General features: G+C 42.5%; 1 protein-coding gene across 2 annotated transcripts in view; it reads right to left on the bottom strand.

The window, feature by feature from the left end:
* LOC141047817 (cytochrome P450 2K1-like) overlaps positions 1-22,098 on the bottom strand; it is a 73,357-nt gene that overhangs the window by 13,475 nt on the left and 37,784 nt on the right. Inside the window, exon 5 of one of the 2 annotated variants that reach the window (XM_073543140.1) lies at positions 3,928-4,101. The exons of the other annotated variant lie outside the window; for it this stretch is intronic. Coding sequence (XP_073399241.1) covers positions 3,928-4,101 — 174 coding nt within the window. The remainder of the gene's footprint in view (positions 1-3,927; positions 4,102-22,098) is intronic. 2 annotated transcript variants of the gene reach the window in all.

The raw sequence follows: 22,098 nt of genomic DNA, 5'->3' as shown, positions 1-22,098 counted from the left end.
TAAAGTTACTGTGTAAGGGGTTCTCAAGAACTATCTGTGCCCATTCTCCCTTGCCTACATCCCTATGGAGCTGTTATATTTATTATGTTATCATATGTTTTGTAATGCTGCTTTGTGTACGTGTTGACATGTTGTTCAGCTATATAGTGCAATGTATATGTGTGTATATATATATATATATCTATCTATATATATATATATTGTATCGTGCAGATAGGGAAAGCGTAGTGATAGGATTAGCCCCTAGAGAGGGGCATTGTAGGACAGCAATAGGAATAGGAGCTTAGAACAGAATAGGAACTGGTTAAGTTAGTAGGGGCCAACTAGGATAAGTTAGTGAGCTTCCTGGCTTTTAGGCAGTGGGGCCTGAGAGCACTGACAGGGCAGTTGAGCCACGTAATGTTTTCTCTAAGTAAAGGGACCCAGCTCATCCAGGGCCTAGGAGTAACGATTGCCGGTGAAGCAAAGGAATACAGGGTAGTTTTGTCATAGTGGCGGTCAGCTATATAGGAAGACGCCTGCGTGTCCGGGGTGAAACAGACCGGGAACTCCTAAACTGGTCAGACAGAATGCTGCGGTACCGAGAACAACGAAACAACCCTGCGATATTCCTGAAGAAGTGAGGGACAGCACAGGGACAGAAAATGTTGTGTCTTGTGAAGGATCTTTTGCTGTACCTAAATGTGAACTGGACGAGCTGAGAAAAGATCTGACTAAAATTATTTGTTTTAAGCTGGAATTTAACTCTGTCTCTCTTTATGTGGTACCTCAAGATAGAAACCCCCAGTGGATCATAGAGGATCCAGATGGACGGGAAAGCAGACAAAAAGGTACGCTACCGCTGGGACATTGTGTGTATGTGGCGGAGGGCCAGGGTGCACTAAAGCAGACACTATTGAAAGCCACGACTACAGACCTGGGCCCCCTCACAACTGATTTACACATAATTTTTAAGCATACAACTTAGCATCCAGATTAACTGTTCTCTGGATGTGTCTAGTATTGTATATTGTATAACCACAGGTATCCAGTCATTCATAAAATTAATGTGAACCTTTCGCTAAGAATGTGACTTTAACAATTGAAGCATTGGATGACAGAGCAGGAAAACACATTTCCAGTCTTTTCTACTCTGTCATTATCTGGGGCTTTGTTTAGCCAAAATTCATGTTTTATTTGTGTGCAAATTAGGCTTGCAAGTGCACCAGTTGGCGTATCAGTGCACTTGCAGTCTTCCATTCTTTTGCTATTCTTTCTGCTGGTGCCACGCTTGAGTGGAAAGCAGAGGTGACATCGGACAACAGAGCCTGTCTGTTAATCAATCAAGAAGCAGGGGCAGAGCTGGGGGAGAGAAGCAGAGGAGACGAGCACTGCAAGTGCACTAATACGTCTACCGTTGAAATTGTAAGTTTAATTTGCATAGGAATAAAACAAGAATTTTGTTGCAATAGAGCACTGGAAATGACAGAACAAATATCTCTGAAAATGTGTTTCCCTGCACTATTCTACAGAACCTCAGGTTTGTTAAGTACATTATTACTGATAGGTACCCTTTAAGTGAGAAAAACTATGAAAAAGCACAAAAAAATCTTTTACTTGTTTAACTGTAGTTACTCCAGGGTCTGAGTCATCAAAGTTGTGTTTTCAAGTGATGAATTGATGTTAAAACCCAATTTCAAATACAAGACTGGCATGATTCCAGTAATAACTTGTAATAATATAAAAATACAAACTAAAGAGATATACCATGCGGTAATCATGTGGGCGTTTAGACAGCAGGTCCTAGGCCCAGGTAACCCCACCCCATTTGGTATTGGTAGGTTAGTACCTGTGCAAGAAAACCATCTGTAGAGGAGCTGTACCACGATGGGAGACCCATTAGATTTCCTATGTCATCACTAGAGGTGGGCTAACTCGAACAGTAAAGTTCGGTGTCCGTACCAAACACATACTATTTGGGCAAGGACACCGAACACGGACTTCACCAGGAAATCCCTGTTACTGTTCGGGTTCGGCTGCCCGAACACCGGGTGTTTGTTGCGCTGTCATGTGCTTGACAGCGCGGCAAACACCGCTTCTGATCGGTGGTGAAATCATCTCCGCCGGTCAGAGAGCTGCGGTTCCCACACTGTCAAAAGACAGCGCGAGTGCTCAGCTGTGATCGGAGGTGTAAAGCTTACCTCCGGTCACTGGTGTCAGCAGATGGGACTACTGATCCCATCATCCGACACCTGCAGCCGCTAATAAAAGTGAGAGTAGGAGCGGCAGATGGGAGTATTTCAATAGCCGCTCATGTGCTGTAAATAAATAACTGAAAAAAAAAATGGTGTGTGGTCTCCTGTATTTTTGCTAATTTTTATTTAAATGCCTAAAGGGCATGTCACACTAAGAGATATCGCTAGCAATATCGCTATAACTAGTGACGTTATAGCGATATTGCTAGCGATATCTCTGTGTGTGATACTTACCTACGACCGGCTCCCCCGCTGGTTACCGCTGATCGCGCGAGAACGTTCAGGTCTGTTTCTCGTCATCAGCTTCCTGTGGCGCTTCCTGCTGTGAGGACGAGCGACGCGTGGAGCCGGGCGGGAGGACGCAGGATCGCCTGGTGTGACAGGTAAGTAGCGACCCCCGTCCCCAGCGATGTCGCTAGTGAGATCTGCCTATGTGGCAGCTCACTAGCGACCACTTAGCGATGTACCAGCGATCCTGACCGCGTCATATCGCTGGTCGGGATCGCTGGTACATCGCTAAGTGTGACAGTACCTTAATTCCAGCAAAGACCTCGTTCTCCTGTAATAAAAGTAAAATAAAAAAAAAACAATATACCATATCTGTCCGATGTTCTGTCCCACGCCGTAATCTATGTCTGGGGGATAAACGGCTTTCAACCTGGACGGTGCCAAGAAGTGTCCGTCCAGACTGAAAACCACTGGTGACTGAAAGGCTGTGAGCGCAGCCTGAGAAACCGGTGGTGACATCATAGAGGTAACCTCCGGTCAGTGAGACTCCGTTTCTAGCCGGGCTGGACTGCGGTGACCTCAGTGACATCCCTGCTAGCACCATGAGAGTTTTTCAAGTGAATGGGGTCCGGGTTCAGGTCCGTGTACTGTTCTGGTACCCGAACCCAAACTTTTTGTAACTGTTCGGCCGAGGTGTCCTCCTATCTCTAGTCATCACTTGCCTAATTGTATGACAGGAGATGACAATGATCTCAGTACAATTACTGACTACAGGGCTGGCATGAGGAAGGGGGGTCCTGATCAAATCCTTCTACAAAGCTGCCTAATAGTTATGAAGGGTAACAGGCTTTTGGACCTAAAGGCATGGATACAGATCAAGGATGCAAAATGTCAGTGAACATAACTCTGCAGTCACAAATTGTGGCTAGAAGAAGTCTTAATAGTTGTCTGGGCCAGATGAAAAATATGAGAAAAGTGAACAAGTCCAATAGGAGAAGACATTGGTTTTGGATTGGATTTATAACACACACTGCAGAGAAACACTAACAATAGATCTTTTGCCTCCCTATTCAGAGCTGTAACTCTTTAACAATTGTGACATTGACCCCACACACACTTTTTTATACTGCTAGGACAGTTTTGATTGGTAGAACATATGTTTCCTAAACCTTTGCTGCAGTTTAAAGTCCAAAACATGCTGTCATTTAGTATTGTACTCTTCATCCTGAATAACCCTAGCAGTGCCCAGAGATCGGTGCTTCTGATCTCAGCACAAGACGTTCTGTGCTGACTGAATACGATTGTGTTGTTGGTATAATAGTTCGGCATTTACCATTTCACTTTTACTTTTGGCCACAGGGTCACACGTCGCCTAAAACCAGCTGACAAAATAGATAGTAATTGATATCACACCCTTTTGATCTCATAAAGGAAAATTAAGGTAACATATGCACCATTAACGCACCTGTTCCTGCTTCAGAAGATAGGCGTCAATAAATCCTGTGATGTCATTTGCATCGAACTCCAATCGTCGATTCACCGAACACTGGGAAATAAAACTCTTCACATCTTGTATGTTCTGCATTGCTTTCTTATGGAAGCCAAGGAGTGATCCGAGGAAGGGATAATAATTATACAGCTGTGGAAATCAACAGTTTCCCTTTAGCTAGTTTTGGGAAAAGTACAGACTAGTTTAATAACGGTGTATATTGGGAGCAGCTCGGCCAGTCAGTGGCGCTCCACCCTACCCTACATCACTAGGAACCTAAATTACAGTCAAGCCAAGTGTAATCTCTGAATTAGGCCCAGTTCAGTTTTTTTTCTCTACAAAACTTTTATGAGTGTAGTGGTTCCAATTTTTATCCATTTTTGGTTAGTGTGGATGTTTTTTTTTACCATTCAGGTGTGTCATCCATTTTTCTCATATGAGAAAAAAAAAAACAGAAGTATCCTAAGCTTCTACTACCATTAGTCAGTGAAAAAGGACACAGCACTAATTCACTGAAATGGATGAGTTTACTCCACAAAATGGATCAAAATCAGACAAGACTTTGGGTATGTGAAAAAGACCATAGACTATAATAGGTACATGTTCTATCTGCAACAAAAAAGCAAATTAAAAAAAAAACTTGTGTAAATGGGACATAAGTTGATATGTTCTCCTTGTAGGCTTGCATGGGTTTCCTCTGGGTTCTCCACTTTTTTCCCATATTCTAAAAACCATACGGGTAGGCTCATTGGTCCTAGTGCGTATATGAGTGAGAGACAGATTTGGATTAGGGGCAAGAACTGATGAGAGTAATGGTGATCTCTGTGGAGTGCTGTAGAATATTATAGTACAAACCTCTCCATTAAAGAGAGGACACATCACATCAATCGATTAATTATAGGTATTATCTAGGATTAGAAAAAGGGTCTACTTTTTTCATGAAAGAGTAATGCTTCAACTGTGTCTAGTTTTTCACCTAAAAATAATTCACTTATAGGGAAGTTATCATCAGAAAATCACCTACTGTTTTAACCAGGTTTTTGTGTTACATGTATTGTTTTTATATTTACTATTAAGATTTTTATTAAAAAAAAAATAGTACTCTTGCAATTTTCACACTGGCCACTGGAGATTTTTAAGACTCAAACTTCCTGTGCTTTGAGGAAGCGTTTGCAGCAGACTACAAATCACCAGAGGTAGGACTACAATGACTAGTGACACCTCTTTACACAGCTGACAACACAGAAGCCGTCAATCACAATATGCGATGTCACAGCTGACCTGCTCCCCCTCCTTTCACAGTTATCTTTGCATATGCTCATTACATGCTTCTATACAAAACGCAAAAACATATTTCACACCTTAGTGACTGAGCCAATTTTGACTTTTTTTTGTTATAAGGGTTAAAACTTGACCAGCGATTTCTCATTTTTCCAAAAACATTTCCAAAGCAATTTTTTTGGGACCACATCACATTTGAAGTGACTTTGAGAGGCCCATGTGAGAAATTACCCCAAAGTGACACCATTTTAAAAACTGCTCCCCTCAGTGTTGTAAACCACATTCAAGAAGTTTAGTAATCCTCCAGGTGCTTCTTCAGAACTGAACCAATGTGGAGGGAAAAAATGAACATTCAGCAGGTAAGCGATGCTGCCCCTTTTCAGCTGTATTATTGGTGTGATCAGGTACCCTTGCAGGTCTTTAAACACGCAGACCACGCTGATGTGAAAGATTTTGAATGGTCTGATGTGACACTTAGGCCGGGTTCACACTTGCAACTGCAATGCGAGAAACTTGCGCGAGTCTCTCATCTCAATACAAGGCATGCCGCCGGCACTCGGGACCAGATTGTTCAGCCGCATAGAAATACATACAGCCGCACATTCCGGTCCCGAGTGCCGGCGGCAGTGCCAGGTATTGAGACGAGAGACTCACGCGAGTTTCTCGCATCGCAGTTGCAAGTGTGACATCGGCCTTAGGGTGAATCTCACCTCCCTTACATGTGCCTGGAGTTGAGTGGCATTCATCATCTGGTTCTGAAAAGCATTGTTCACAATGAAGCAAACATCATTGAGGGATGTGGCCAAAGGATGACCACTGCTATGCCTTTTTGTAGCTCTTGCAGGCTCTCTGCATCTCTTTTCCACCCTGTTGAAGACACTCTATGACATTCTATGCTCTGTGGCCACTTCCATCTGAGAACATCCTGCTGGAAGCCTCACAATGGCGAGGTATTGTTGATGTGCTGTCTTGGTCTCATGATGTCAAAATGTGAAGGACTGTTTAAATACCAGCTTTAATTGAACCCCAAAATTTATTGGGCAATACATGGATCAAACACTCAATGTGAATTTTGCCATTAACCCCTCTCTGACGTTAGACATACTAACCCGTCCATGAAACCAGTGGACGGGATGGTACGTCATCGCGATTGGCCGTGCACACGAGGGTTGCTCGGCCGATCACGGCTGGGTGTTAGCTGATTCTCACAGCTAACACCCAGTACTAAATGACAGGAGCAGTCACGGACCGCTCCCGGTGCTTTAACCCCCGGCCCACTGCGGTCAAACAAGTTTGCAGCATTCTGGTGGCATCGATGTGACCTCGTTGTTCTGAGGTTCTCTTCCCTGCAAGCCCCAGGATCCAAGATGGCCGCGGGGTCCTTCTGGGTCCTGCAGGGAGGTGGCTTGTCAGTGTCTGCTGAGAGCAGGCACCGGCAAGCCTCCTACACTGCCCGTCAGATCGCTGATCTGACACAGTGCTGTGCAAAGTGTCAGATCAGTGATCTGACTTTGTATAGTAGTGTCCCATCCTGGGACAATGTAAAAAAAGTTAAAAAAAAATATTATAGTGTGTAAGAATATTTTAAAAAAAATCCAAAATAAAAAAAAGTTCCCTAATAAATACATTTATTTATGTAAATAAAAAAACAATAAAAGTACACATATTTAGTATCGCCGCGTCCGTAACGACCCGCCCTATAAAACTGTCCCACTAGTTAACCCCTTCAGTGAACATTGTAAAAAATAAATAAAAAAGAAGGCAAAAACAATGCTTTATCATACCGCCGAACAAAATGTGCAATAACACATGGTACTGCTGAATATGTCATCTTGTCCCATACAGAAACATCAGAATCAGCAAAAAAATAAAAAATTTAGAGCTCTCAGAATATAGGGATGCAAAAACAATTATTTTTTTTATAAAATAGTTTTTATTGTATAAAAGCGCCAAAACATAAAAAAGATATAAATGAGGTATTGCTGTAATCGTACTAACTCAAAGAATAAAACTACGTTATCAATTTTACCTCACGCAGAACTGTATAAATGCCCCCCCAAAAGAAATTCATGAATTGCTGCTTTTTGTTCATTCTGCCTCCCAAAAATTGTAATAAAAGTGATCATGTGCCCATAAATGGTACCAATAAAAACATCAGCTCGTCCCAAAAATAAGAAGACCTCACATGCCTCTGTGCGCCAAAATATGGAAAAATTATAGCTCTCAAAATGTGGTGATACAAAAACAATTTTTTGAAATAAAAAGTGTCTTTTAGCGTGTGACAGCTGCCAAACAAAAAACCCCACTATAAAAACCTGCTATAAATAGTAAATCAGACCCCCTTTATCACCCCCTTAGTTATGGAAAAATAATAAAATAAAAAAATGTATTTCCATTTTCCCATTAGGATTGGGTTAGGATTAGGGTCAGGGCTAAAGTTAGGGTTAGGTTTGGGGTTGGGGCTAAAGTTAGGGTTAGGGTTGGTGCTAAAGTTAGGGTTAGGGGCTAAAGTTAGGGTTAGGGTTAGTGCTGGTGCTAAAGTTAGGGTTAGTGTTGGTCCTAAAGTTAGGGTTAGGGTTGGGGCTAAAGATAGGCTTAGGGTTTGGATTTGGATTAGGGTTAGGGCTCGGATTAGGGTTAGGGGTGTGCTAGGGTTAGGTTTGTGGTTAGGGTTATTGTTAAGGCTAGGATTGGGGCTAGGGGTGTGTTGTGGTTAGAGTTGGAGTTAGAATTGGGGTTTTCCACTGTTTAGGCACATCAGGGACTCTCCAAACGCGACATGGCGTCCGATCTCAATTCCAGCCAAGTCAAACGGTGCTCCTTCCCTTCAGAACTCTGCTGTGCGCCCAAACAGTGATTTACCCCCAGATATAGGGTAACTACATACTCAGGACAAATTGGAATACAACTTTTGTGGTCCAATTTCTCATGTTACCCTTGTAAAAATAAAAAATTGGGGATGAAAAGATCATTTTTGTAAAAAAATATGATTTTTTATTTTTACGGCTGTACGTTATAAACTTCTGTGAAGCACTTGGGGGTTCAAAGTGCTCACCTCACATCTAGATAAGTTCCTTAATGGGTCTAGTTTCCAGAATGGTGTCACTTGAGGGGTGTTTCCACTGTTTAGGTACATCGGGGCTCTCCAAACGTGACATGGCGTCAGATCTCAATTCCAGCCAATTTTGCATTGAAAGTGTAAAAAAAAAAAACGGCGCTCCTTCCCTTCCGAGCTCTGCCATGTGCCCAAACAGTGGTTTACTCCCACATAAGGGGTATCAGCGTACTCAGGACAAATTGTATAACTTTTGGGGTCCAATTTCTCCTGTTACTTTTAGTAAAATAAAAAAAATTGGAACAGAAGTAATTTTTTTGTGAAAAAAGTAAAATGTTGATTTTTAAAAAACATTCCAAGAATTCCTGTGGTTTTGAGCACCTTCAGGGGTTCCGTTTTTAGAATAGTGTCACTTTTGGGTATTTTCTATCATGTAGACCCCCTCAAAGTGACTTCAAATGTGATGTGGTCCCTCCAAAAAATGGTGTTGTAAAAATGAGAAATCGCTGTTTAACTTTTAACCCTTATAACTGCCTAACAAAAAAATATTGGTTCCAAAATTGTGCTGATGTAAAGCAAACATGTGGGAAATGTTGCTTATTAAGTGTTTTTGTCACAAAGGAGGAAGAAAAAGACTGGGTTTTTCAATGCGGACCACACAAGGACAGAAATATTCTTCAGAGCTTTATGGTGCCAACTAGACTTGAGCGAAATGGGTCGGCCAAATTCAGAATCCGCCAACTTTTGCTAAAGTCGGGTTTCGCCAATCGAAACCCGACCATAGCGTGAGGTCAGCCATGAGGTTTCCGACTTGAACGCCAAAGTCGCGTTTCCCACAATCCTTCCAGCGCCTATTCTCAGCCAATCATGAAGGACGCACACTGTGGGCAACGCGATTACGTTGGCAGCGGCCCCCACCATGTTAGAGAAGGGCATGCAAGTGATTGGCTGGCTTTGTGTGGCGTCACAGTGCCTATAAAAGGCCGTGACTGACGACCGCCATCTTACTTCTGCCAATCTTAGTGCAGTGACAGGGGAGGATATATTTGGGTGCAGCAGCTCTGTTGGTTACTAGGCTGCCTTATAAGGCTCCCTGAAAGCTGCATTGCTGTTTGCACACTGCTGTGCAGAGTGCTTTTTTAAAAGCAAAAATATTTTTTTTCCTTTTCTCTGCACAGTTAGTAAGCGTTGATTTTTTCACACTTTTTTGTGCAGCAGCTCTGTTGGTAATTAGGCTGCCTTATAAGGCTCCCTAATAGCTGCATTGCTGTTTGCACACTGCTGTGCAGACTGCTTTTTTAAAAGCAAAAATCCTTTTATTCCTTTTTTTCTGCACAGTAGATACTGAGCGTAAATTTTTTCACACACCGTCTAGAGGTGTACGCTCCTCACACACTACCGTGTACCGGCTGGTATCACGGACAAATATATGCTATATGTGTGTGTGACTCCGTAAAAAAATACACGGAGATTAACATTTTTCCATACATACACCGTATAGAGGTGTCCGATTCTCAAACAGTATTGGATATCTGGTGTTTTTATTACGGTCACATCTACAAAGAGTCAGCGTGTGTGTGTGACACTCCATAAATACATATACGGACATTTCCATTCCTCCATACAACACATTGACTGCTGTCCGATTCCCAAACAGTATCGGATATCTGGTGTTCTTAGTTATTACGGTCACATCTCCACAGTCAGCATGTGTGTGACATGCCGTAAATACATATACGGACATTTCCATTTCTCCATACACCATATTGACTGTTGTCTGATATTCAAACAGTATCGGATATCTAGTGTTCTTAGTTATTATGGTCACATCTCCACAGAGTCAGCGTGTGTGTGACACTCTGTAAATACATATACGGATATTTCCATTTCTCCATACACCATATTGACTGCTGTTCGATTGTCAAACAGTATCGGATATCTGGTGTTCTTAGTTATTACAGTCACATCGCCACAGAGTCAGAGTGTGTGTGTGACACTCTGTAAATACATACTGTATACGGATATTTCAATTTCTCCATACACCATATTGACTGCTGTCCGATTCTCAAACATTATCGGATATCTGGTGTTCTTAGTTATTATGGTCACATCTCCACAGAGTCAGAGTGTGTGTGACACTCTGTAAATACATATACGGATATTTCAATTTCTCCATACACCATATTGACTGCTGTCCGATTCTCAAACATTATCGGATATCTGGTGTTCTTAGTTATTACGGTCACATCTCCACAGTCAGCATGAGTGTGACACTCCGTAAATACATATACGGACATTTCCATTTCTCCATACACCATATTGACTGCTGCCCGATTGTCAAACAGTATCGGATATCTGGTGTTCTTAGTTATGGTCACATCTCCACAGAGTCAGCGTGTGTGTGTGACACTCCGTAAATACATATACGGACATTTCCATTTCTCCATACACCATATTGACTGCTGCCCGATTATCAAACAGTATCGGATATCTGGTGTTCATATTGCGGTCAGTGCGCATCTACACAGAGTCAGCGTGTGTGTGACACTCCTTGAAGACATATACGGAGATTGACATTTTCATCAACAACATATACAGCTGTACACTTCTGATACAGTACCGTATATCTGCTTGTTGGATTACGGTCAAATACATACTAGGTGAGCGTCTGTGACTCCCAAAATATATATGCAGATTTCACTTTTTACATACACCTTACACAGCTGTACGCTCCTCATACAGTACCATTTCTCTGCTGGTATTTTTGGTACATTTTCCCAAACATGAGGAAGTCTGGTGGAAGAGGCCGCCGACGTGGGCGGGGGGCACAGGGTACTGATGGTGGTGGTGGTGCATTGGCTGGTTCGGGCAAAAGCACAATAGTAGCAAAGGCAGGAGGTGTTGAGCCTGCGTCATCGTCTGGCACAAGAAGGCCTTTAAGGTTCCCTTTTCTGGGAGTAGGTAAACCGCTTTTAAAGCCGGAGCATCAGGAACAGGTTTTGGCTTACATTGCCGAAACAGCCTCCAGCTCTATTGCCTCCTCTTCTGAAGTTACAAAAACTACAAGCACAGAGTCGTCAGTGCAGGCCTCTGGTCAGGAACAACACCTTTCGTTGTGTCCTTCACCCACACCAAAAGTGAAGGATGCTGCAGCACACACTTCAGATTACTCCATGGAGCTCTTTTCACATACCATGCCTGGGTTATCAAGTCAAATCCTGAACTCCCCAGTCCAAGATGAATCTGACATGGAATGCACTGATGCACAGCCACTGCTAGATGAATCTGCTGGTACATTCACCCACAGCACTACATTGCCCTCGCAGTCTACTGAGCCCAAATCAGACCCTGATGAAACTCAGGTGCCCCTTCCCGCATACTATACCACCTTACACGGTGACACAGAGGAAGGTACAGAGGAAGCTGCAGATGACATTGAAGACGAGGTCATGGATGACCCAGTTGTTGACCCGGATTGGCATCCATTGGGAGAAAAGGGTGCTGGTGACAATAGGTCAGAACAAGAGAAGGATCCGCAGCAGGCATCGTCATTGCAGGAGCGGTTATCCGGCAGGCCCGTAGCTGTCAAAAAACTTGGCAAGAAAACTAAAAGAGTTGCAGGACAGCTTGGCCAGATGGTCAAATTAGCACAGCGTGCAAGCCCTGAAAATTTGTACCATAGTAGGAAGAGTGCAGTGTGGCACTTTTTTGAATAAAATCCTCCTGATAATGCAAAGGTTATCTGTAAGAAGTGCCGAAGGACCTTTAGCAGAGGGAAAAATCTAAGAAATTTGAATACCAGTTGCATGCTTAGACATTTAACCAACATGCACTTGCAAGCGTGGACGGACTACGAAAGCTCAGGTAGCACATGTTCACCTGCTCCGACTGAAGTTACCCGGCAACGCTCCATCGCTGCCCCCACTGTAAGGCCACCACTAAGCACACCACCATCAAGAAATATTGAGGTGACATCGCTAGGCCAAACCAGTCAGGCAATCACAATATTTTTGCGAGTAAACACTGAATCTAGGACATCACCACCCTCACCATCACCAACCCCTTCTCAGTCCGTCATGTCCAATGCTAGTTCCCCCATATGCAGCTCTCAAGTCCAGCTCACCCTACCAGACACTCTGAGTAGGACAAGAAAGTACTCATCCTCTCATCCGCGTACACTGGCTTTGAACGCCTACATTGCCAAACTGATCTCATTAGAGATGATGCCCTTCCGTTTAGTAGAAAGCAAAGCTTTCTGAGAGCTCATGGCCTACGCTGACCCACACTATGACCTACCCAGTCGGCACTTCTTTTCTCGAAAAGCCATCCCTGCCCTCCACTGACACGTGAAAGACCACATTGTCCATGCACTAAAACAATCAATGAGTGGAAAGGTGCACCTCACAACAGATGCATGGTCCAGTAGGCATGGCCAAGGCCGCTACATGTCCATCACTGCACACTGGGTTAATGTGGTGGATGCAGGCTCCACAGGGGACAGCGTCAGTGGAACAGTGCTGCCTAGCCCACGGTATAGGAAACTGTTGGCTGTAGTCATTCGACCCTCCTCCTCCTCCAGAAGCGAAAGCTCGTTGACAGAGCGCAGTCGCACGAGCACTCTATCCACATCTGTCAGTGTTGCACACGAGGTGTCCCACTATCGAACAGCTAGTGGTAAGCGGCAGCAGGATGTTTTAAAAATGATATCTTTGGGCGACAGTATGAAAAATAAAATGCAAAGAGAGGCACAATGAGTGTACCTGTGTTTAAATTAATTCCCTAACTGAATCGACAGGGTGCTCACCTTACAGGGTTGTGCCACCCTTGCACAACCACGGTGTGAACGTGAATGGTAGTTGGGGAGCGTGTCCTCGCAACCCAGAAGGGCACTGTACGTGGCTTTTTTTGTTGTTGCTTCACTTTGGGCGACAGTAGACACACCGCGGAGGTACTGGCCGACTACTTGCATCGACAAACTGAGTCATGGCTGGGCAGTCTACATCTTGAGCCAGGCAAGGTAGTCAGTGATAATGGGCGGTGTTATGAGTTCATTTTTCCCTTCACCATTGAGGTCTGATGAACTCCCTCCTCTGGTGAAGGAAGGTAGTGAGACTGATTACCAAACACCTGGGCAGCTAGATGATAACTGGGTGGCTGGAATTGAGGACTGGATATAAGGCTGCCGACGCCCTTCTTCCTGGCTGGTGATTTTTCTGCTGGATTCTTGGAGACCAGTCTGATTCCTGCGTCTCAAAGCTAAGATTTTCTGCTCTGCTTTGTACTCTTCAGTTTTGTTTTTGTTTGCCTTGTTTTTTGGGAGTTCTGCCATCCCCGGCCGGGGGTGAGCTGAATTCCATTTTTGTCTCTGATCTGTTGATCTTTTGCTCTGTCTTCAGAATATACCTGAGTGCTGATATAGTCTTTTGAAGCCTAGCGACTTCAGGGCCTGTTTTTCCTATCAGTCGGTTGGCTCATTTTGATAGGGTTTTTGCGGATGGCAGACAGCAGCTTTCCTATCCTGTCCTATGTAGTTAGCTTGGGCCCCATCATTTGCTCAACCTATCTTTCTATCTGTGTTAGTGTTTTCATCTTGCTTCACCGTCATTATATGTTGGGGGCTGCCTATTGCTTTGGGGTCTGCTCTGGGGCAGTTTAGTTTTTCCCCTTTCTGTCTTTAGGCTATGTAGCTCTCCGGCTGTGATCGAGGGGTCTAGGGCACCGTAGGAACCCCCCACGGCTACTGCTAGTTGTTGTGGATAGGTTCAGGCGTCTGCAATCCGATAGCTGCCAACCTCTCTGGTTTTTCTGGACTTAGCTGGTATTTTGTTTTTTCCTCCTTCGGTGACTCATCATAACAGGGCGGAATTTTGTGGCAGCCATAGCCCTTTCAAAACACACACATACCTTGCCTGACTCACACCTTGATCCTGGTGGTGCAGTGCTTCCTAAATAATTATCCGGGGTTAACAGCCCTGCTCCATAAGGTGCGAAGACTGTGCTCGTCCAATCCAGTCGTATGCAGAAGTTGCAGCGATCACTCAACCTCCCCAAGCACCGCCTAATCATAGACGTTGCTACAAGATGGAACTCCACCATGCACATGGTTGAGAGGCTGCGTGAACAGAGGCAGGCTGTTATGCATTTGTAGGAGGATACACGGGCAGGCAGTTTGAGGGCAGACATGGAATTGTCGGGTGTGCAGTGGTCAAAGCTGAAAGACCTCTGTAAAGTCCTTCAGTGGTTTGAGGAATGCACATGGCTGGTAAGCGCAGACGACGCCATCATAAGCATGAGCATACCACTTATGCGTCTGCTCATGCAAACTTTGATGCACATCAAGGATCAGGCGTCTGCAGCTGAGGAGCAACAGGAGGAGCAGGATGAGGGAAGCCTTGATGACAGTCAGCCATTGTCTGGTCAGGGAACTGGCATGGACGAGGTGGAGGCAGAAGAGGAAGATGAGGAGGAGGATGAGGGGGATGATTATTTTGGGGAGGAGGATGCTTCTCAGGGGCAACAGAACATGTGGGCGTGCCAAGGTCAGGTACAGGGTTTGTGCATGACTGGAGGGATGTGGATTTGCCAGAAAGTGCTCCTCCACCCACCACTGGCAGTGCAGCATTGACACCTGGAACATTGGCCCACATGTGTGACTATGCCTTATAGATCCTAAAAAGGGATCCCCGCATTGCCAAAATGATGAGGGATGACGACTACTGGTTGGCCAGCATCCTCGATCCACACTATAAAGGCAAATTACACAACATCATGCCACAGGAGAACCTAGAGCTAATATTGGCTAACAAACAAGCAACTCTGGTAAACAGGTTGTTTGAGGCATTCCCAGCACACAGCAGTGGAGCTGGTTCTCCCATGAGCCGTAGTGGGCAAAATGGAAGAGGTGTTCGTGGTGCGCACAGCCGAACTGACGTTGGAGACAGGGGTTTCCTGACCATGTTGTGGTCTGATTTCTCAAGTCCCACGCACACGACAGCTAATACAGAATCGATTGCAAGTGACAGGAGACAGCAGTTGTCAACTATGGTTACAAACTACTTTGCCTCCCATATCGAGGTTCTCCCTCACAGGTCATTCCCCTTTGATTATTGGGCCTCAAAACTGGACACATGGCCTGAATTGGCACAATATGCCTTACAGGAGCTCGCTTGCCCTGCTGGTAGTGTGCTATCTGAAAGAGTCTTCAGTGCTGCTGGATCAATCCTGACAGAATAAAGGACCTGTCTGTCGACCCAAAATGTGGATGATCTAACCTTCGTTAAAATGAACCATGCATGGGTTTCAAAAGATTTTGTCCCACCCTCCCCTGATAACACATAGGTTGCCAGAAAAAAGGCTCGCTTTTATCCTCCTCTTTCTCTGACTTCTCCAATTCCTCCATTTGCAGCAGCTGAAAGTCCAGCCTACACATCAACATATGCCCAGGGCCAGTGTCAACACCTGCCGCACTCGGGCAAGTGCTGTTGCCCTGAACAGGTGTGAGGCCCCACCCTTGGGCGACGGGACTGGCACAGGGCCTCTCATAGTACAATAAAGTGTCTCTGACAGTGGGGGGGCCCACTCGCCATCAGACACACTGGCATACTATGAGGGACCCTGTGCCAGTACCGGCACCCATGAGTGGGACAGCACTTGCAATACTTACCTCTCCATGCTCCACCACCGTGACGTCTTCCGCCTTTCCTGACAGTGACATTCAGGTTACAGAGCGCGATGACATCACGTGTTATGAGTTCATTTTCCCCTTCACCATTGAGGTCTGATGAACTCCCTCTTCTGGTGAAGGAAGGTAGTGAGGCTGATTACCAAACACCTGAGCTGGTAGAGGATGACTGGGTGACGGGAATTGCTGACTGGATATAAGGCAGCCGACGCCCTTCTGCCTCGCTGGTGATTTCTCAGAGGGATTCTAGGAGACCAGTCTGATTCCTGCTCCTCAAAAGCTAAGTTTTCTGCCTTGCTTTTTGCATTTGTGTATTGGTTTTATTTTGCCTTGCTTTTCTGGATTCTGCCATTCCCTGCTGGGGTGAGCTGAATTCCTTTGTGTCTTTTTGCTCTGTCTTCAGAAAATACCTGAGTACTGACATAGTCTTTTTGAAGCCTAGCGTCTTCAGGGCCTTTTTCCCTGTCAGTCTGTTGGCTTTTGTTTTGATAGGGTTTTTGGCGGATTGCAGACAGCAGCTTTTCTATCCTGTCCTATCTAGTTAGCTTGGGCCCCATCTTTTGCTCAGTCTATCTTTCTATCTGTGTTAGTGTTATTTCTTCTTGCTTCACCGTCATTATATGTTGGGGGCTGCCTGTTGCTTTGGGGTCCGCTCTGGGGCAGTTTAGATTTCCCTTTCTGTCTTTAGGCTATGTAGTTCTCCAGCTGTGATCGAGGGATCTAGGGCACCGTAGGAACCCCCCACGGCTACTGCTAGTTGTTGTTGATAGGTTCAGGGGTCTGCAATCCGATAGCTGCCAACTTCTCTGGTTTTCTGGACTTAGCTAGCATTTCTGTTTTTGCCTCCTACGGTGACTCGTTCATAACAGAATCACCCGCCATACCACAGATCCTAGGGTACTCAATAGCAGGAAAGAATTGTAAAAAACAAAAAAAAAAAAGGTGTGTATATTTTTTCCTCTTTATCTCTGAGGCCGTAGGGGGAATTTTTTTTCTCTCTCAATGGAGATAAAGCAATTGTCTGATCGTGTGGAGCAGCTCGCTGCGGAAGTGCGGGGAATTTCCACCTACCTTGCTCATTCACATGCTGCTGAACCAAAGATCCCTACTCCTGATGTGTTTTTTGGGGATCGATCTAAATTTTTGAATTTCAAAAATAATTGTAAATTATTTTTTGCCTTGAAGCCTAACTCGTCAGGGAGCTCCGCGCAGCAGGTTAAAATTGTCATCTCTTTGCTGCGTGGCGATCCCCAGGATTGGGCGTTTTCTTTGAAACCAGATGATCCTATTTTGACTAATGTGAACGCATTTTTTCAAGCCTTGGGGTTGTATGACGAACCTAATGCTATTGATCAGGCTGAAAAGACCCTGTTGGCATTGAGCCAGGGTCGAGATTCTGCAGAATTGTACTGTCAAAAATTCCAAAAGTGGGCGGTCCTTACTACCTGGAATGATAATGCCTTGGCAGCTCTCTTTCGGAAGGGTTTGTCAGAAGCCGTAAAAGATACTATGGTGGGATTTCCTGTTCCCTCTGGTCTTGACGATTCTATGTCACTAGCCATTCAGGTTGATCAGCGTTTACGTGAACGCAGGACTGCACGAGAGGTGTTGCCACCTGTTGAACAAGTGTCTGAACCTATGCAATGTGATAGAGTTTTGTCCAGGGAGCAACGTCAGGAGTTCAGAAGGCGTAATAAGCAGTGTTTTTTTGTGGAGATGCCTCGCATATTATTTCTGTCTGTCCTAAACGAGAGAAATGTTTGGTACACAAGTTTCTGTGGGTGGTGTTCAACCTAAGTTTCTTCTGGCAATTTCTCTGATCTGCTCCATGTCCACATTTTCCGCCAAGGCTTTTGTGGATTCAGGAGCAGCCCTGAACCTAATGGACTTGGATTTTGCTAAACGTTGTGGATTTCCTATGACACCTCTGCGGACGCCTATCCCTTTGAGGGGGATTGATGCTACTCCTTTGGCGAAAAATAAACCTCAGTTTTGGACCCAGGTGGTAATGCGGGTCGCCCCAGACCATCAAGAAAATTGCAGATTTTTGGTGTTGCATAATTTGCATGATACCATTGTTCTGGGGTTTCCCTGGTTGCAAATCCATAAGTTTTGAATTGGAAATCTGTGTCTGTGGTGAGTTGGGGTTGTCGGTGTGCCCTTAGTGATGCTCCTATTTTCTCCACCTCTCCCCAGTCGCATGATGTTCCTGACTATTTGGCTGACTTTTATGATGTATTTAGTGAGAATGAGTCCGTGCCTTTGCCTCCTCATAGGAGTTATGACTGTGCAATTGAGCTGAGCCCGGGGTGTAAATTTCCCAAGGGTCGGCTTTTCAATTTATCGGTACCCGAGCACGAGGCTATGCGATCCTATATTAAGGAGTCGTTGGAGAAGGGTCATATTAGACCATCCTCTTCACCCTTAGGTGCTGTTTTTTTTTTCATGGCTAAAAAAGATGGTTCATTAAGGCCTTGTATTGACTATTGTGCCCTCAACAAAATTACTGTTAAATATCAGTATCCGTTACCCCTGATTTCTGATCTATTCTCCAGAGTTAAAGGTGCTTGCTGGTTTACCAAGCTTGACCTCAGGGGGGCATATAATCTTATCCGCATTAAGCATGGGGATGAATGGAAGACGGCGTTTAATACTCCACAGAGACATTTTGAGTACCTGGTGATGCCTTTTGGGCTCAATAATGCCCCTTCTGTCTTCCAGTGCTTCATGAACTCTCGGACTTTTGTGCGCTACCAGATAAATTCACCAATCCAATATTTAGGAGAAAGATTAATCCATTTATTTCCCAACGCGTTTCGAAATGTATACCATTTCTTCATCAGGGGATGACAATATATGATCAAACAGAACTGTCACAGGTTATATACAGCATGATTTCAAAAAGCGGCGCCAAAAAGGTCACATGTCATCTGGTGCAAATGTCAGGGTTCAAAGTATCACAGTTGAACTAATGCACTAATTAATCTCAATTCATTAAAAGCAATGTTTTTATTATAGAAAAAAATGAAGAAAGAAGAAGAAGAAAAGAAGACCGAAAGAAAAAAAAAAATATATATATATATATTTAAAAAAACGAACTCATTACATCTAAAAAAACTTTTTGGCAGAGAAATGTATATCTTAGTGCACTGAACCACGGTCAGGTCATACCTGACAAAGAGGGAGAAAAAAGGACTAGTGGAGAAAAGATAAAATGTTATAATTAAAAATGATATGTATAATTTATTTGACAATAAAGGAAACTTTCTCTTGCTTTTTTAAAAAATGTATGAATCACCAATTAAAAAAATAAAAAATATATATGTGTCCGTGGATACTGCAATTGATTATAAAAAACTCTCACACGTCACTTGAAAAGGAGACGTTGGTTTCATTCATAAATATTCAGAATATCTGATAGTAAGAGTGCAAAGACACTGACTACGAAGAGCTTGCGTAGCGTTCGATGAAAGAAACCAGGATCGCTAACCGTGTTGTCCCTCATACAGAGGGAGAGAAAGATAAAGGAGGAGAAAAAGAAAAAAACCACTCATCTTCAATACAGGAAAAATAACACTATTTTCTCACAGAAAAAATAATAATATGTATATAAAAGTATGTAGTAAAAATATATAAAAGAAAGGGAATAAATGAATTCATCCACATTATAGAAATAAAATACATGGAATAAAAAGTCGCACATAAAAAAAGGGGTTTAAACATACCAGATTAGATAAAATTCATTCTGAATAACAGATACATACATTATTAAAAGAGAAAATCATCAAATTTATTCCATTCTAAAGAAAAACCTCTGACATTTCGTTTAAACCAAATGGCTTGAGTGTATTTAACCTATAGATCCAAAATACTTCTTTTCTATTTAATTGCCCTATCCTGTCAGGAAAATTAGCAGGAATATGTTCAATTGGGCTGATTTTTAGTCCACTTGGATCCTTATTATGTTTTATAGTGAAATGTCTAGAAAGACCATGTTGTAAAAAACCTTTTTTGATGTTACATCTATGCGAATTAACCCTTAAATGTAGCGGTTGGGTTGTTCTTCCAACATATTGTTTTCCGCATCCACACTCAATAAGATATATTACAAATTCCGTAGTGCAACTCAAATAATTCTTTATAGGAAAAATTTCATTGGTGGTAGATGATTTTACAGATTTTTCTCTATGAGTAATAATATTACAACAGAGACAGTTTCTCCTTCCACATTTATAAATCCCTTTCAAAGGGGCATGAATTGGATTCAATGTTAATTCAGTTTTTTGTCGACTAGGGGCCACCAATCCCTTAATAGTTGGTGCCCTTCTGAAAGTTATTCCTGGATTATTAGGTAGAAATTTTTGTAATATAGGATCATTTAAAAGTATATACCAATTATCACACAAAATTTTCCGTATTCTTGTGTGTTCGGCACAATATTGAGTAATAAAATTAGTCATGAATTTTTTATTATCGGGTTTGACTATTTTTTGTCCATAAATGAGAGTGTCTTGTGATATATTGACACACCTATTATAGGCACTTTTGATCAGATTATTGGGGTATTTTTTATCCATGAACCTATTTTTTAAAATATCAGCCTGATCTTTAAAGTCCTCAAAGCTAGAACAATTTTTTTTAATCCTCTTAAACTGATTCTCTGGGATATTCCTCAGCCATTTTCCATAATGTCCACTATCAAAAGGAATATAACTATTAATATCCACATTTTTAAAAAAGGTTTTAGTTAAAATGGTGTTGTCCTTGATAAAAATAGTTATATCTAAAAAATTGATACTCTCATGTTCATAAACTGAGGAAAATGATAGTCCCCAGTTATTGTTATTAATGTCATGAATAAAGTTATTAATGCTGCTATCTGAGTTATCCCAGATAAAGAAAAGGTCGTCAATAAATCTCTTATACATGATTAAATTATTGCACCACTTGGTATTAAAAATATAAAATTCTTCAAAAACCCCCATAAAAATATTTGCATATGTAGGTGCGACCTTCGAACCCATCGCGGTCCCAAGCTTCTGGTGGTATAAATATCCATCAAATGTAAAATAATTATTTCTCAAAATAAAATCCATGCCTTTTAATAAAAACTTCTTTTGATCTTTAGATAACCTATTGTCTCTTACTAAGATCTTGTTAAAACAGGCTAACCCCAAGTTGTGTGATATATTTGAATATAGTGAGGACACATCCATAGTGAGTAAAAGATAACCTGGTTTCCATTGAATTTGCTGTAGACATTGGATAAGATGAGTAGAATCTCTAATGTAGCTTTTTAAAAGTGGAACATTAGTCACCATAATTCTATCGATATAATGGGATAGGTTGCTCGTTAAAGAACCTATCCCTGAGATAATCGGTCTCCCTGGGGGGTTTACTAAACTCTTGTGAATTTTTGGTAGGTGATAAAAGAAAGGAATTCGTGAATTTTGAACAGTAAGAAATTTTAATTCCTTTTTATTAAAAATGTTCGTTTTTTTGCCCTCCTGGATTAATATATCATAATTTAGTTTTATTCCTGGGATGATGTCAAATGAGTTTTTACTATAATATTTTTCATCGGATAGTATTCTCATTGCTTCATTACAGTAATCAGATCTCTTCTGAATAACTATCCCTCCTCCTTTATCTGCTGACCGAATTATAATATCAGTATTAGTCTTCAATGCCTGTAATGCCAATTTTTCACCCCTACTCAGATTATTTTTATAGTGATATTTGTCTTTAATAGAGGTAATTTCTTTAAATTTCTTTTGTACAACATCATTAAATACATTTAAAAAATGACCCTTATTTTCAATGGGATAGAAATTAGACTTGACAGGTACATCCAAATGAAATCCAGTTTCAATAATTTCATTATCTGAGAAATCACTTTCTTTAGACATGTTATCATCTTTGGAGTTTGATATCTGATTTGGTTCTTTTAATAAGAAATGTCGTTTTAATGTTAATTTCCTAATAAATACTTGTAGGTCTAGGAAAAGATCAAAGTCATTGGTTTTATGCATAGGACAGAAAGTTAAACCTTTGGAGAGAACTTTCTTCTCTCCTGTTGTGAGGAGATATGAAGATAGGTTAAAAATATTATTTTCATAGCTATTTTTGT

The sequence above is a fragment of the Dendrobates tinctorius genome, unplaced genomic scaffold (assembly GCF_039654945.1).
Source record: "Dendrobates tinctorius isolate UK_male_01 unplaced genomic scaffold, ASM3965494v1 ptg000129l, whole genome shotgun sequence".
Classification (NCBI taxonomy): domain Eukaryota; kingdom Metazoa; phylum Chordata; class Amphibia; order Anura; family Dendrobatidae; genus Dendrobates; species Dendrobates tinctorius.
Note: the sequence above shows the minus strand (reverse complement) of the source record. Positions and strands in the feature narration are given on the sequence as shown.